The sequence below is a fragment of the Aulostomus chinensis genome, chromosome 15 (genome assembly GCF_037954235.1).
Source record: "Aulostomus chinensis isolate RoL2024-O1b breed Wild chromosome 15, RoL_Achi_v1.0, whole genome shotgun sequence".
Lineage (NCBI taxonomy): Eukaryota > Metazoa > Chordata > Actinopteri > Syngnathiformes > Aulostomidae > Aulostomus > Aulostomus chinensis.
Genome location: NC_141334.1, coordinates 11,212,374 through 11,226,948, shown reverse-complemented (window position 1 = coordinate 11,226,948; position 14,575 = coordinate 11,212,374). Strand labels below are relative to the sequence as shown.

At 42.5% G+C, this 14,575-nt stretch overlaps 1 protein-coding gene and 1 long non-coding RNA gene across 2 annotated transcripts in view; one reads left to right on the top strand and one right to left on the bottom strand.

Annotated features, from left to right (window-relative positions):
- dchs1b (dachsous cadherin-related 1b) overlaps nucleotides 1-14,575 on the top strand; it is an 85,875-nt gene that overhangs the window by 4,217 nt on the left and 67,083 nt on the right. Inside the window, exons 2-4 of the mRNA XM_086226345.1 lie at nucleotides 10,507-11,346; nucleotides 11,428-11,625; nucleotides 11,905-12,678. Of these exons, the coding sequence (XP_086082471.1) occupies nucleotides 10,525-11,346; nucleotides 11,428-11,625; nucleotides 11,905-12,678 (1,794 nt within the window). The 5' untranslated portion in view covers nucleotides 10,507-10,524. The remainder of the gene's footprint in view (nucleotides 1-10,506; nucleotides 11,347-11,427; nucleotides 11,626-11,904; nucleotides 12,679-14,575) is intronic.
- LOC147248672 (uncharacterized) overlaps nucleotides 1-14,575 on the bottom strand; it is a 67,906-nt gene that overhangs the window by 8,780 nt on the left and 44,551 nt on the right. The window lies entirely within an intron of this gene.

The window sequence follows — 14,575 nt, the reverse complement described above, 5'->3', positions numbered from 1 at the left end:
CTCATGATTAGGATCAAGGATAATAACTCCTGGAAAATTGTTGTTCTATTCCTTGAGGAAACTGCATATGGAAGTCCTGTAAAGCCTCTCAGGTTTCCCCCATCATGTGCTTCTCTGCCTTGGTCTGTTGGACCTGTGACACCGGCTTCTGAGAGCCAACATGTGCCTTAATTGTTGGAATTCTGGGTTTGCCGTTGCTGCAGACAACTGATGGAAGAATTGTCTGTTTGTCATGGACATGCGAGAAAGTCTATTGCAGAGCGCATAGTTGATAGAGATACCTCAGCAGGGCTGCAACTCTTGGTACTTTTGTCAAATATTGAATTTATAAAATGTCAAAAACAAGTGGGAAAAAGAAAGACCCTCACAATTTCTCAGACTTTTATGTGATGTGGGCAATTATCCTTAAGTCAAACACATCAAATCTTTATGATTGCAATGTAAAAACCAGCAGCTGTGAAAATAATCACTGGTGTGCATGTCTGTTTATTTGTTGTAGCAGAATCAGGATAACTCAAAAACTAATGGATTGATTTGGATTAAGAGTTGATCTGGATCAAATTAGATCCTGGATCCTGAAGTCTGTTCAAGGCCACTGGCAGAATATACCGGTGTCCTATTAGTGGTACTTTTCTGGACATGTTGTCTGATGAATTTCCACCAAATTCCTTGAGTCCGTGAGAAATGGTTGAAAGAAGAATGTTCCAAGCAACTTGATTGTATTCTGGATCTGTGATTTATAAGATGAATTTTCAAAAATCATGGTTGATATCTCCCTGAAGTGTCAGCGTATTTCGATGACATTCTTCAAGGCAACTCATTTTATTTGCAGAGACAAGTATGAAGCCTCCTGAGATGACATCGATCATGTTTTGGACTTGTGATCTGGAAGATACATTTTTGGAGGTTGGGTTGAAAATTTACGAGCAGATTTTGATGATGCATGTTCATATTCTGTATCCCCAATGTTCTATTTAAATACTAATAGATAAATTATTGTTTCAATCTCAACCTGCTTTTTAAGAAGCAATCGCATGTTTCTGCTGGAACCCCTCATGACTGGATGACTGATGCAGGCGTGCAGTAAGGTACAAACACGCATGTTTCTTAATGAGATGACGTATTAAATTGGAAACATGAATGAAATCTAGAAACTGATGCCCATCTGGGGGTTTGATGGATGAGAGGCGTGGAAACTCGGAAGGTGAGCGGAACCGAGCAGGGATACGAAGAGCGAGGAGTCGGTCTCTGATGAGTCTCATGTGTTTTTAATGAAGTCAGTGAGATAATCTGAGCTTCTGGTAACTTCAGTCACATCAGTGAATCGCGAGCTGCATGTAGGGCATCACAGTGCAGGTAGTGTTATGCAAGTTAAGGGATTCAGGGACGATGTGTGTGTCTGTTTGTGTGAAGAGAGTTGGCAAGGAATATTTCTTTTGTTTCTTCTTTTCTTCGTGAAATGAGACAAACATGAAGCAAGTGATTAGCACAGAGACACGCTACAAAACTACAGTGAGACAAACATAATGACTAACTGGTAATTGAATTGATGTAGGGCTTGACAGTGTGAGAAAGACAGAACAAAAGAAAGAAACGCAGCGTTATTTCTTTAATACGGTGGAAACTGAAAGGATGGGTGGTTTTGTTTGCCATTAATATTTCTGTCAGAGTGGAGGAGTCATTGATCAAATCACATATCTGGCTTTTCATCGGGATTCCTCTTTTGATCACGATTAACAGACAGACTTAATTCCCATGGCTTACCACAAGAAATATAACGGAGTAACGTGATACGAAGGCATTCCCATGCTGAACAGCTGTCGGCGCGCCACTAACCAGGGAGTAGATTGAGAATTTATTAACCATTAAGTCAAGTCACGACTGTGCCATATTCTCTCTGTGTGTGAGAAATGAATATTCAGACAGTTTCCCAGATCTGTCAGCCTGAAAATAACTAGTAAAGACTTCATCATTGTAATACTTGACATGATGTTTTCTCTCAGAATGACACTCACCCTCCCATATGATCATTTTGATGAATATTTAATTGTTTACTTAAACAATGTTATGACCCGGAAAATTTTGGTGACATTTTTGTGTCTGTTTTGGCTTTCTAGCAGAATGTTTTGTCTTTGAGCTCTTCCTCTGTTAGTTAATTAATGAACGCTGGGATTTGTGTGTGTGTGTGTGTGTGTGTGTGTGTGTGTGTGTGTGTGTGTGTCTTTGAGTCAAGATGAGATTACCTGCCTCAAAAAGAAGCACAAAAATGACTTTCTTTGTATTCATATCAAAATCCAATTGTTTGTTTTTTTTCACATTAAAACAAAAATATGATGTGCACCAGCATGTGTATACCAACCAATTTCAACAAATAAAATCACAACATTCACTACCTTAAACATTTTTGCAGAATGTATTTCTATGACTTCAGCGACGCTAGTGAGCTAGCTAGCAAAAATTCTATGTCTGTGTGTCTTTTGGCTGTTCGGTACCTCTCACCCTGTTTCTTGTCCCAAATTACTGTGGTTAGGGGCTGGCTGGCTAAGATTTATTCATGTTGAGGAAAGTGGGATGTGTGACAGCTCAAAACATGTGCAAGGCTTTTTACAGAGCACTGATTGGGCAACTACATGGAGCACAGCATGGGCTTCACGCCCCCTGACAGATACCACTATTCCCATCAGTGTACATTGTTGAGTCCTCACCTAAAGTTATGGTATAGCACATTTTGCATCCGTCCAATCAAATACTCTCTACATGTAGTCATGCAGTGTGCTGCCTTCCTATCAGTTTTCATTCAGAAATGTGTAATGCGAAGTTTATGCTCCTTGAATGCCAATTCAACAGGACCTGTGTGTGTGTGTGTGTGTGTGTGTGTGTGTGTGTGTGTGTGTGTGTGTGTGTGTGTGTGTGTGTGTGTGTGTGTGTGTGTGCGTGTGAGTGCACGGTCATCATGCTGAGGCAAAAACACTGTTCATATTGCCACTGTTCCCATGTGGGAACAAAAATTCTTCCCCCACTGAGTAAAACATTCATTTTCAAGTTTTGGGTTGAGAGTTACGACTAGGTTGAGGTTAGGGTAAAGGTTGGAGTGGAAGATGAGGGTTGTCCTCCAGGGGAATTGATTTAAGCTAGTACATTGTTCTCACAAGTGTATAGTACTACAAAATCATTATGAATATTACAATTGCACTTTTAATTGCAGTATAATCAACTTTAAAGTGGTTAAATCACATTAACATCTAAGTGCAGTGTTCCTCAAACGGCGCTAGAGCTTTTTACACTCTCACATATCCACATTGTTCAGTAATGCTCAACACAGTACTTATTCTTACTGATAACAGGACGCCAAAGAAAGTAACCAATAAATAACCATAACCGTGTGTGTGTATATGATGCATATCACAAGTTGTGGCACAAAGTACAGCCAAATGGAGCCATTAAATACTTGTTTGTACATTTCAATGCCTTCCACATTCAACACTGATAAGAATATTTCCTGACGTTTAATTGCTTCCAGCCAGTATTCCTGCTTTCCACTACAAATGCCTCACAGATATGTCAAAAGCTTTCCAGCGTGAGTCTCGACAACGGTATTTATCTCACTTTTAGCGGTGAAGTAAAAATGTTTTGAGAGTCCTGGACATGGTTCGACACAGCAACTTGCCCATTTTGGATATAAACACACTGTGATGGGGAAGGGTGATGAGTGATGGCAGACAGCAGCTGCAGCTTCACCTTCAGGCACATCTCCCATCCTTTTATTTGTGCTCCTTGGCTCAGCTGCACTTTTACCTTTTTTCTGGCTTATTATCTCATTCCTTGTTGTTGTTGTGTGTGTGTTCACTTTGAAATGTTCTCCTTTCTCGCCATCTATCTGTCTCCCTTTTAAATTCTTGCAAGAATGCACACACACGCGCGCGCACGCACACACACACACAAGCACACACACACTGCTCATGCAACACACACACAAATCTCACAGCCCGTTTGCAGCATGACCTTGCAGGTTAAGAGGTTAGTCAATCACCTCTTGCTGTGTTTTCGACTGGCTCTGTGGCTTTGGTGATGTTCAATGTGCACATTATTTATGTGTGTGTGTCAGCACACACTCAGTTTTACTCCCTCTTAACCATTCTGTGTCAAGCTTTAGAATCTGGGCCATTTTTGTCACAAGGGGGATCTGGTGGAGTTAGTAGATGTGTGTGACTGTATTCCAGCTTGGCAGCTTTGTGGGTATAAAAAACAAACATGAGTCATCACAGCAGCTTTGAATTGTCATGCTGCTGCAACAGAGGTTCAGTGTCTTCAGCAGCATTTTCTTTTTTTCGTCAGCCATTATCCCCACAGACTTGAGAAGGAATGTTAGTGGGGAGAAGAAAAAGTATAACATGCCTTTCTTAAAGTTCAGTTTCAACTTTATGGTGAATTGAGACTTACTTGAAAACTTGGATTTATTTTGCATTCTTGCATTGTAATAGTGCCACATAAAACTCTGTTCAGATATCGTTCATATGGATTAATACTCAGAGGTATTAAGGTGGCGATCTGATCGCAGAGAAATACGTGAAAGGACCACAAGTATGACCACAACCACGCTGCACAACATCTGTTAAAATTACATGCCAGGAGCATGGAAACAATGCCAATTAGGACCCTTTTGTGGTAGGGACACAGATCCTCTGATGGACGCACAAAACCTCTGAGTGGGAAATATTATACTATTGTTATTCAGCTTAACTCCTTGAAACTACATGCACTGCTGGAATGTGTTGTATATCAACAGAGTTGAGGTGTGGTTACGTTTATAATAAAATAAAAAAACACCTGGTGAAAGGTAGAAAATTATCATTGTTTAAGTTATTGTGAACTTTGATGTTATAAACTGGACCCCAAAACCCTGCAACAGTCGTGTGTATGTCGGTACCAGGCACAACCTTGCTGTTGCATAACATTATTGAACCAGGGAATTTGTGTCTCCAGCATGTAAAAGGATCCTAAATGATTTCCATCACCACCTAGTTTTAACATATTATGGTTGCTGTGGTTACTTCTGGTGATTTCTGTGAGATTGTTCTTGCAGATGTTGGGGAAAGCTGCTTGATGTTTTTTTCTTTTCTTTGTTTTGCGTGTGTGGATTTAGACACAGAGTGCAGCAACTGTACCTGGTGTCATGAGATAACAATGTCACAAGACTGCACGGGAAAACATCTTATCCGGCTTTAAGTTCTGCATTTGTGTCGGTGGTTGGGCCAATCACCGTACTTGGAGGAGACGGCTAAAACCCGTTAGAAGTGCCTGTCCTTTCAGGACAACAATGGCGAATGCTGAGGAGGTTAGCGTAGCTGCTGCTACTGCATCACTTTCTTCGGTATTTCCTCTTGGAAAGAGGCACATCACTGCTCTAGCTTTTTCTCAGTTGAAAAGATGTTTTCAATCTCATAACAACTGGCTTTGTCTATGTGAGTAAATTGATCTGATAGGTTGAAGTTAGACTGTGATAGACAGATGATTCATGCAGTCACTTGGCAAGTGTTTTATGAACTAAACGGACTCTTGTCATGATAAATGATATGACCCTGAAATGAGGGCACGGTTTACATGAAGGACTAGTCTTTTATTGCTGAGAATTAAACAAAACTTGAAAAAGTCACCTCATTTTCTTCGCATCATTTAAAATCAAAGTCATCAAGCATGAAAAAAATCTCCACGAAAACCTTTTAGATTTGAACAAAAATGTCTTGATCAGATAATTCAGCTTCTATTTTGTTCTTTGCCCCCTCTACTTTGCAGATTAGAACAAAAACTGTGGTCTCTCATTATGGCTCCTGGCACGGAGACTTGCTGCTCTCACTGTGAGCCGAACCCTCTGTGAGGACGCCCCCCCCCCCCCCCCCCACACACACACACACACACACACACATCTGCAGCCTCACTGATGTCACTAACCTGGACATTTATATAGGAAATAAGTCATAAAGTAAAACTCAGGAGTGACATTTCATGGCTAGAATTAAAAAAAGGTGAAAAAAAGCACGGGTTTTCTCAGAGTTGAGGTAAACTGCAAAAAATGTTACTGCACAGTTGCGTGCCAGAGTTTGTACACAACCGTATTATTCTGAATGAGAAAGGAGCCATGTTGTATCGAGTAAAATTAACAACTCAATTACTCAGACTGGCTGCAACTGCTTCTCTTTCACCTTCCCTTTCAGTCACTGGCTGAATTTGTTGTCACTCTGTATCAGATCAACCACAGAGAAGAGCAGCCAAGGTCCTCGCCTTCGCTTCATCATAATTAATTCAACCAGTCCTCATGAACCAGCAAGGTTGGGTTTCACCGATTGTGAGAGCTTTTACGGCTGCAGGCCTCCCTTGGGTGAGGTAACCCAGTTGTATGACACAGTCATGAACTCTCTCTGTGCATAGTATTATTAATATTGATTGTGCTTTGCCACGGTACATGTATATTTCAGTGTGTGTGTGTGTGTGTGTGTGTGTGTCACTGTCCAGACAACGGCTGTCTGGCTGTCTGAGAGGCTGTTACTATGATACGTTAGAAACATAGAATCAGGTTTTATTTAGTTTTAATTGAGCCACTTATGGGCATAAACTGAAACCTATATCCTCTTTCAATGTAGATGAAAAAAATGAAAGGGCAACTGAGGAAACATGTGCATGGATGGAGGCTTAACACAGAGACGCCTCACACACATTTGCTCACAATGGCCATGACAGCTGGGGCTGGAAATGCGACATCTATATTCAGCGATCCGGGGAAAGGGAACCCATAGATGTCCCTCCCCGCTCAACCCTAAACAACATGAAAACTGAGATGTAAAGCATTCCTCCATCCTCTGCTGCCCCCACCATGTCGTACTCTCAGCCTCCCCTCCCTCTCCTTTACACCACTGCAGCCTGTTTCACCGCAGTCTGGCCCTTCCCTTCATTCTCAACCCCTCTTTTTAAGATGTAATTCTACTTCAAAAATAAAGATTTTTACACTTGAAAACTATACTGATTTATTATCTTAACATCGCATAAAGCACATGCAAGAAAGATGTAACGCTCTCCTGTAAATATGATTTATTATTTGGAGTTTTGAGTGCGTTTTTGAGCCAAAGTTTCAGTGCTTGAGACAGAATCATTTGCAGGCCATGATGAATAGCTGACAAGTGTCCTCAGGCAATGCCAGGGGAACTGGCTCAATGGAACCAGTATGTCCTTTTGCAGCTCCATCATCAAACACATGGAGAGAATATAGGCAGTGTGAAGTGGCCATTTTTTATTTGGAACTTTGTGACTTTTGGTCTTGTTTTGCTTGGCCGAGGGTAGCCATGGCGTGCCCGACTAGATCTGCTAAATCCATTAGAGGGAACGGACTGAGGGATGGAGGAGGGGCAGATGAGGGAGGGATGGGGGAGATCGCGAGGTCTGTTTGGAATTGGCACCGTGTGAGGAAAAGCTTTCCCTAACAACTAAGATAAACACACTTACACTCATCCTCAGACACATAATGTACGGCTTTAAACAGTCACGTCCTATAGAAAGTACTTTTCTATTATATGGTAACAGCACTTAAGAGTGGAGGCCCATGTATTTGAGGCTTTGAGGCTTTCTGCACAGCAAAGACAGATTATGGGGGTGCAATGCCAGATATAATGTGGCTGAGACTGTTCGGAGCCCTCTAGGTCTGCACTGCCCCTCGATGTGGTCGCACAGAGATGATGTCACAGCTCACATGTTCTACAAAGACCAGCCAAGCAGGCAGACAGACTGGTTGAGAGCAAATTTTGAGAAATGTGTCATTTATTTTTGTGTGTGTTTTCGATAAATTAGTCATAATTATCTGACAGTTCTAAAGAGCGCCACTAGAGGGAGTGACTAGGGAGGTAGTCCTTCACTGGCCATCTGTTAATGCCAGTATCCTTTCAACATGAGCTATATTGTAGCCCTCGCACTCTCCAATTCCTCATCAGCTGATGTTTTCCAGAATAAACACAAGTGTATTACAGCGTATTACCTCAAAGGGAAGATGATGTCATAGACTGTCTGTTCACTGACAGTGACAGATTGCAGCCGTGCGATTTGTTCATCAATAAAATCTTTCACTGGCACTCAACTGATGCAGTGAAAGAGAAGAGATGCAAAAATACACACAGTTTTGGACATCTATGCTGTTTTTTTTTCTTTCAAAAAACAAGTTTCTCCCACTCCTCTGAATGTAACTTTCTTTATAACTTTTTTTATTGAATCATGGATCCCGTCTTTCCATCTCTCAGCTTTGTTCTGTTTCTGTTTTCCTAAATATTCATGGTGGCTGCATCATGGTTCATTCCATCAGAACGGACTCTCCAAAGCACTGACTCTGACTTTCCTACTGTGCAGTAGAAAGGCTTCATTTCATCATCACACCCCTAATTGTCCCCTAGGCTCTCTGCTCTTTTTCAAGACACTCAGAGAAACAAAAACACACGCACGCACACATGCGCACGCACACATGCGCACGCACACATGCGCACGCACGCGCACGCACACACACACACTCACACACAAAGACAAACAAAATAAAATAAGAGCGTTAATCCAGAATGGACTGAGTCTCAGTTCTACTTCCCTCTGCAGCAGCAACTGTTCTGAGCAGCAGTCTGAGCAGATGTAGAGGTCAGCGACCATATCTGAGCGGCCAGTATCAGTGTCCCTTTTCATGTCCCAGTGGAGCTGTAGACTTTATTAATCTGTCGTCCTCAGAGGCCTCATAAACTACTGCATGAGGTCCAGGGCAGTAGGGTGGGGTTGAGTGATGGCAGGAGGATTCATTAGACATGAAATCATGTTTTTTTATGGCTGTATGTGTAAACTAGATACCTTTAGCACAGTAGAATCGCTGTGTAATTTATCCATCAGAGAAAGTAGTTGTTTTTTTCCATCTCGCTGCAAAGAGGATAGCATCAGCTATCAGCCATTAACTTTCTGTATGTGTGAATAAATACTGCAGTTGATGCATGTGCAGGTACTGAAGCTACCAGCTGGCTGGTTTTCTCTCTGGATGTTGAGGACATTCCTTAAATTAACTGTCCAGATTATACGTGCGCTGTGGGACTGATTAACTGGATGAATATGACTGACCAGCAAGGACCCTCTGCTGACAAGCTCGCTACTGGCCCCTCGCCTGCATCACACATGTGCATCTTTAAAACAAAAAATAAAGGAAAGGAAAGAAATCTGCATGAAATATTACCTAATTTAGGCAGGATTCATCCACATTCCAGTGTGTTTAGGTATTAATATGGTGATCACTGTGGGAGTAGTTTGTTATTAAGCAGCATCTCTCTGGTCTCCAGCTTTTAGGAGTGAGTTATGTCAGGCCTGCATGGTTCTTCTCATTGCTGGATGTTTGAGGAGTTACATGCTCAATAAATCTTCTCATATAAATACAAGAGGAATACGCATAAACAGTTGCTCTCATTTTGAACATAATGTAAATATTTGTAGACCTCATCAAGGGGTAAACTGTACATCTATCTTGTGAGAGGTTAGAAGAGTAAACTTGCCAAAGCAGATACAAATGTACTTCTAGAATGTGACGGTGGTGTGCGAGCGCATGTGTGTCAAACCTGCGTTCGATACCATTTGCAAATCGTTATCGGTGTTTGTTTTGATTTGATTGAAACGGCAAATGGTGATTTTTTTTTCTTCAGGACATTAAAGGATAGAGGGTAGATTATGTTTCTTGGAGTCAGTATTTCAAATAATGAAGCACGTCCAGCCCTGTTGCACGGCATATGTCAATCAGTCATAGACTCTATTGATTTTTTGCATTCGTGTGAGGAGGATATCTGCATGGTTTTGTGCATGATGTAGAGTTTGGGATCTATAAAGCCTATACTTCTCTCCATAAAGGCTTTGCTGAAGCTGCTACAGGCGTGCGTTCCCATAAGTACCATGTGTTTTTCACGTGTGTGGAAGCATTCGCTATCATGATCTGTTGCACGTAAAAAAAAGAAATTCTACAAAGGGTCTTGATGCCCATTTTAGTGTCTTCCCTATGGATTTAAGCGTGCGACTGCTCTGAACACTTTAAAACCTTCTCGCTCGCTCGGTGAACAGTCAATGTTATCCTTCAGATAAATATAGTTTATGATTCTGCCTTCAGTGTAGTTCAACCCCAGCGTGGATCCTGGACAGATTCAGAGTTCAATTTTCACGCTCTTTCAAATCTTCCTGATGCAGCTGAAGTGTTATATATCCATTTTATGGATATATGCTGAAATTCATCTGGTGGTGTCTTTTTATATAGGTTCTGGATAGTAAAAGTGTTAGCAGGTTGTCATGCAAGTATTTAAGATGCACACTGCACTTTGTAAAAAATAAACTGTTTTCATTTCATGTTAAGTGAATTTCAAGATGTTTTTTCTGTGGAGAATGAAAAACAATGCTTAAGTAGTCAATGCACATATAAAATTTCTCTGGACTTCTTTGTCTCATATTTTTCTCTCTGTCTTCCAGGTGTAGCAGAACGCAGCCATGTCTTCAACAAGTAAAGGGTCAAGACGGAGGGCTTGGGTCAGTGGATTCTCTCTGAGTTCAAGTCTCCGGCGATGGAAGCCACTCTTTTATTTGTGCATGGTCCTTGTTCAGTTGACAAGTGTCCTTGGAGCATTGGAGCTCCAGCTGGATGAAGAGCAGCCAGAGGGCACCATTGTTGGTGACATTAGTGCCGGGTTGCCGCAAGGTGAAACAGCAAGTCTTTACTTTATCTCAGACCATGAGGGCACGGGTGTCGGTAGTGATCTCAATATTGATGAAACCACTGGCATCATTACCACCGCACGCCGCCTGGACCGTGAGCAGAGGGACCACTACAGCTTCATCGCTGTGACAATGACTGGTGTCACTATTGAGGTGTCAATCACTGTCAATGATATCAATGACCATGCACCTGTGTTCCCCAAGAAGAAAGCTTATCTTAAGATCCCTGAGCACACAGCAGTGGGGACCAAGTTTTCCTTGGAGCCTGCAACAGATGCAGACAAAGACCAGCTGACCACACAAGGCTATGGCATTCGCGAGGGTAATGTCGGCCAAGCGTTCAGACTGGAGACACGGAGAGGTGCTAATAAGGTGCTATATCTGGACCTGGTTGTCAATGGACTGCTGGACAGGGAGAAACGCTCATCATACACCCTGGTGCTGGAGGCCTTTGATGGGGGCTCACCGAGAAGGATGGGATCTATGACCCTGGAGGTGACCGTGACTGACATCAACGATCATGCACCAGTCTTCAATCAGAGCAGATACCATGCAATTATCTCAGAGAGTCTCCCACAAGGAAGTAGCATCCTACAGGTTAGTAGCCTGACTTGATCAGGGTCAAAAAATCAAGTCGAGAGCGAGAATTTTAGTAGTGGCCATTTCCTTGTGTTGCAGGTGTTTGCTACAGATGAAGATGAGGGTGATAATGGTTTGGTCCTTTATGAAATCAACCGGCGTCAGAGTGACCCTGACCGCTACTTTGTCATGGATGTCAAATCAGGGGTCATCACTCTGAATAGACCCCTGGACTATGAGCTGAAAAGGGTCCATGAATTGGTGGTTCAGGCCAGGGACAATGCCAGCCAACCGGAGGTAAACTACTCATGACATCACACTTATTGATCAGAATTTCCTTTGGAAATATGCAGTTTAAAAACAGATTGATTTATATCAGCAATGTCATAGATGAGACAAATGAATGAATGCTGAACAGAGTAGAATAGTGAGTATGAGGTGCTGAATGACTTCTGGTCCTGCAAAATAGGATGTAAAAAAAAAAAAATCCCAATCTTTCCTGGATGTTGGACAAAACAGATACATTCTTTTTCTTGCAAAATGTAAGATGAATGATGCATCGTTATCTTTCCCCAGGTGACCAACGCGTTTGTGACCATCCATGTCCGTGACTACAATGACAACCAGCCCACCATGACCATTATCTTCCTCAGTGAGGATGGCTCTCCTAGGATCTCTGAAGGGGCCCAACCTGGCCAGTATGTTGCTCGGATATCTGTCACCGATCCAGACTACGGAGAGTACGCCAATGTGAATGTGTCCCTTGAGGGGGGTGATGGGAAGTTTGCTCTTACTACCAAGGACAGCATTATCTACCTGATATACGTAGATCAAGTCCTGGACAGAGAAGAACGGGATTCCTATGACCTCAGGGTCATGGCCACCGACTCCGGCACCCCTCCCCTTAGGGCAGAGTCATCTTTCACCATCCAGGTGACTGATGTCAATGACAACCCCCCTCTGTTTGACCAACAATCCTACAGACAAACCATTCCTGAGGTGGTCTACCCTGGCTCTTTTGTTCTCCAGGTGACTGCCAGGGACAAGGACCAGGGCCCTAATGGGGAAATCCGATATAGCCTCCTTAAGAGCAAAAACTCTCATTCTGATTGGTTTTCCATTGACCCAGTCACAGGGATCATAACCACAGCCAGTGCTCTGGATTTCGAATCAGAGCCGGCACCTAGTGTGACTGTTGTTGCGACAGACAGTGGCCGCCCACCGCTCTCCTCCACAGCTGAGGTGGACATTGTTCTACAGGATGTTAATGATAACACACCTGTGTTCTCTAGCAACTTCTACAACACCTCCATCAAAGAGAACACCCCAGCTGGCACCTGCCTCTTAGAGGTAAGAAATACGAGAGAGAAAAAGTCATTCCACCCCTTTGCCCTCTTTTCCCTCACTGTCATCTTCAATCTTCCTCCTCTCCAACTCCATTCCCCTCCTCTGTTTTCAAGTGGAACTGCTGTTTTTAATTCTCACGGTGCTCAATCTTGTTGGCCAAAACGCCATTGTCCTACTTATGCAGCCAAAACCAAGTATTCACTGTCTCTCTTGTCATCTCCTCTCTTTATTCATTTGTTTTCTCTCACACCCTTCTCCCGTAAGCTGTGATTACTCCCTTGGACAACCCTCTATATACACATTAATATAAATGAGTCTGGAATCAGAATAATTTATGAAGTGAACACGAGAAAGTCCGATTTCAGGGCAGGAGAGTACACTGACATGTTGTGATGTGATTCATAAAAAGTGAAGAAGGGAAGCCGTTGAGTGCATTCATTTGTGGGACTAAAAGATTTATAAAGGAAGAAGAAGAAACAAGAGACAGACAGGAAGGGAGACTGCACCTGCATTCCTGAAGCTACGGTGCAGAGATTTACTCTGAGCTGCTATGTCCTCTCTCTCACCTCCACATGTTGCTATGGTAACCAAGCCAGCACTGTAGGCCCAGCCCCTCTGTGTCCGCACACTGTGTCGTTGGCTGTCTTACTTTTATTTCTATTCCAGCAGCTCTTATGTAAAAGAAGGACCTCCTGAGACATGAGAGAGGATGAGTGACTGTTTGACTGCTCAGTCTTGGTATCATGCACTGTTTAGACCATCTGTTTTTACAGGTCGGCTCTATACTTCTCGGCCTGTTTCTCAGCTGAAAGAAAGAACACCTGTTTTGTCCGGCTTAGTTGAACCCCGGTGTGTTTTCCCTCTTCTGTTGTGTTCATTTTGTGTGAAATCAGCCACCACACTGTCTTGGTTGAGATGCAAATGAACGCCGGTATGCTTAGTTTAGGGTTTGAATGTGATCTGAATTCCAATCAGCACTCACAGTTTGAAAAAAAAAAAAGTAGAGGATAAATGCCAAGAAAAGTGTTCGAGACAGGATTTTCTTCTATTTACAGTTTTTCTTCCAGCCGAAACATCGGACCAGTAAACGAAGAATGAACGATGCGGTTTGGAGTGACGCATTTTCAGCTGAATTTTTTCTGTGGAAACAAACCAAACGCAGAAGGAAACGCTCCAAGTTTACAATCTCATCAAATGATTTGGATCAGAGCAAACAAACTATAAGTGTGAAAATGCTGCTAATATAAGACTGAGGACCCAAATATGTAAACTAAGTGAACTGCATTTCAGGAAATAGTTGAAATTCAAATTCTTGCAGTTTCATTAAACGTGTATTTGGATGATGTGACTGGTTTCAAAACCCGATGTGTGGGCCTGATCTTGAGAAGAGATGATGGAAGTAAGGGAACGTAATAAAAGAGAGATATGGGATGAAATTAAAGGGAGGTTGAGAAGTGGGTTGAGCTGCAAGAAAAAAACAAATAATCTTAACATGATTTGTTCTGTTTTCTGCATTCACAGCTTGTGTGTTACTGAATTATTGAACCCGCTAATTTGCCCCTAATTAGGTTGCTCTGTTGAATTACTGCACCACTCAACCAACCAGATAAACCCCCAGACCTTGATTCCAGTTGTTGCAGGAGTTGTAATCAACTGTTTTTCTAATCTTAGCCGGCAGTTACTCTGGCACTATGTACCGGCATAACTTCGTGCCAGACATCACGGGTGGTTTTCCAATACACTGGAATGAGTGAATAGGGCTTGATTGGCTCATTCCGACACGTTCCTCAAGGCCCTCCCAGACCGAGCCAAGATCCTCCTGGCAAAGGTCTTCCCACAGGGGCCTGTGATTTGCAGGATAATGCAAGTTGGAAGAAACTTTCTGGCCCAGTGGAATATT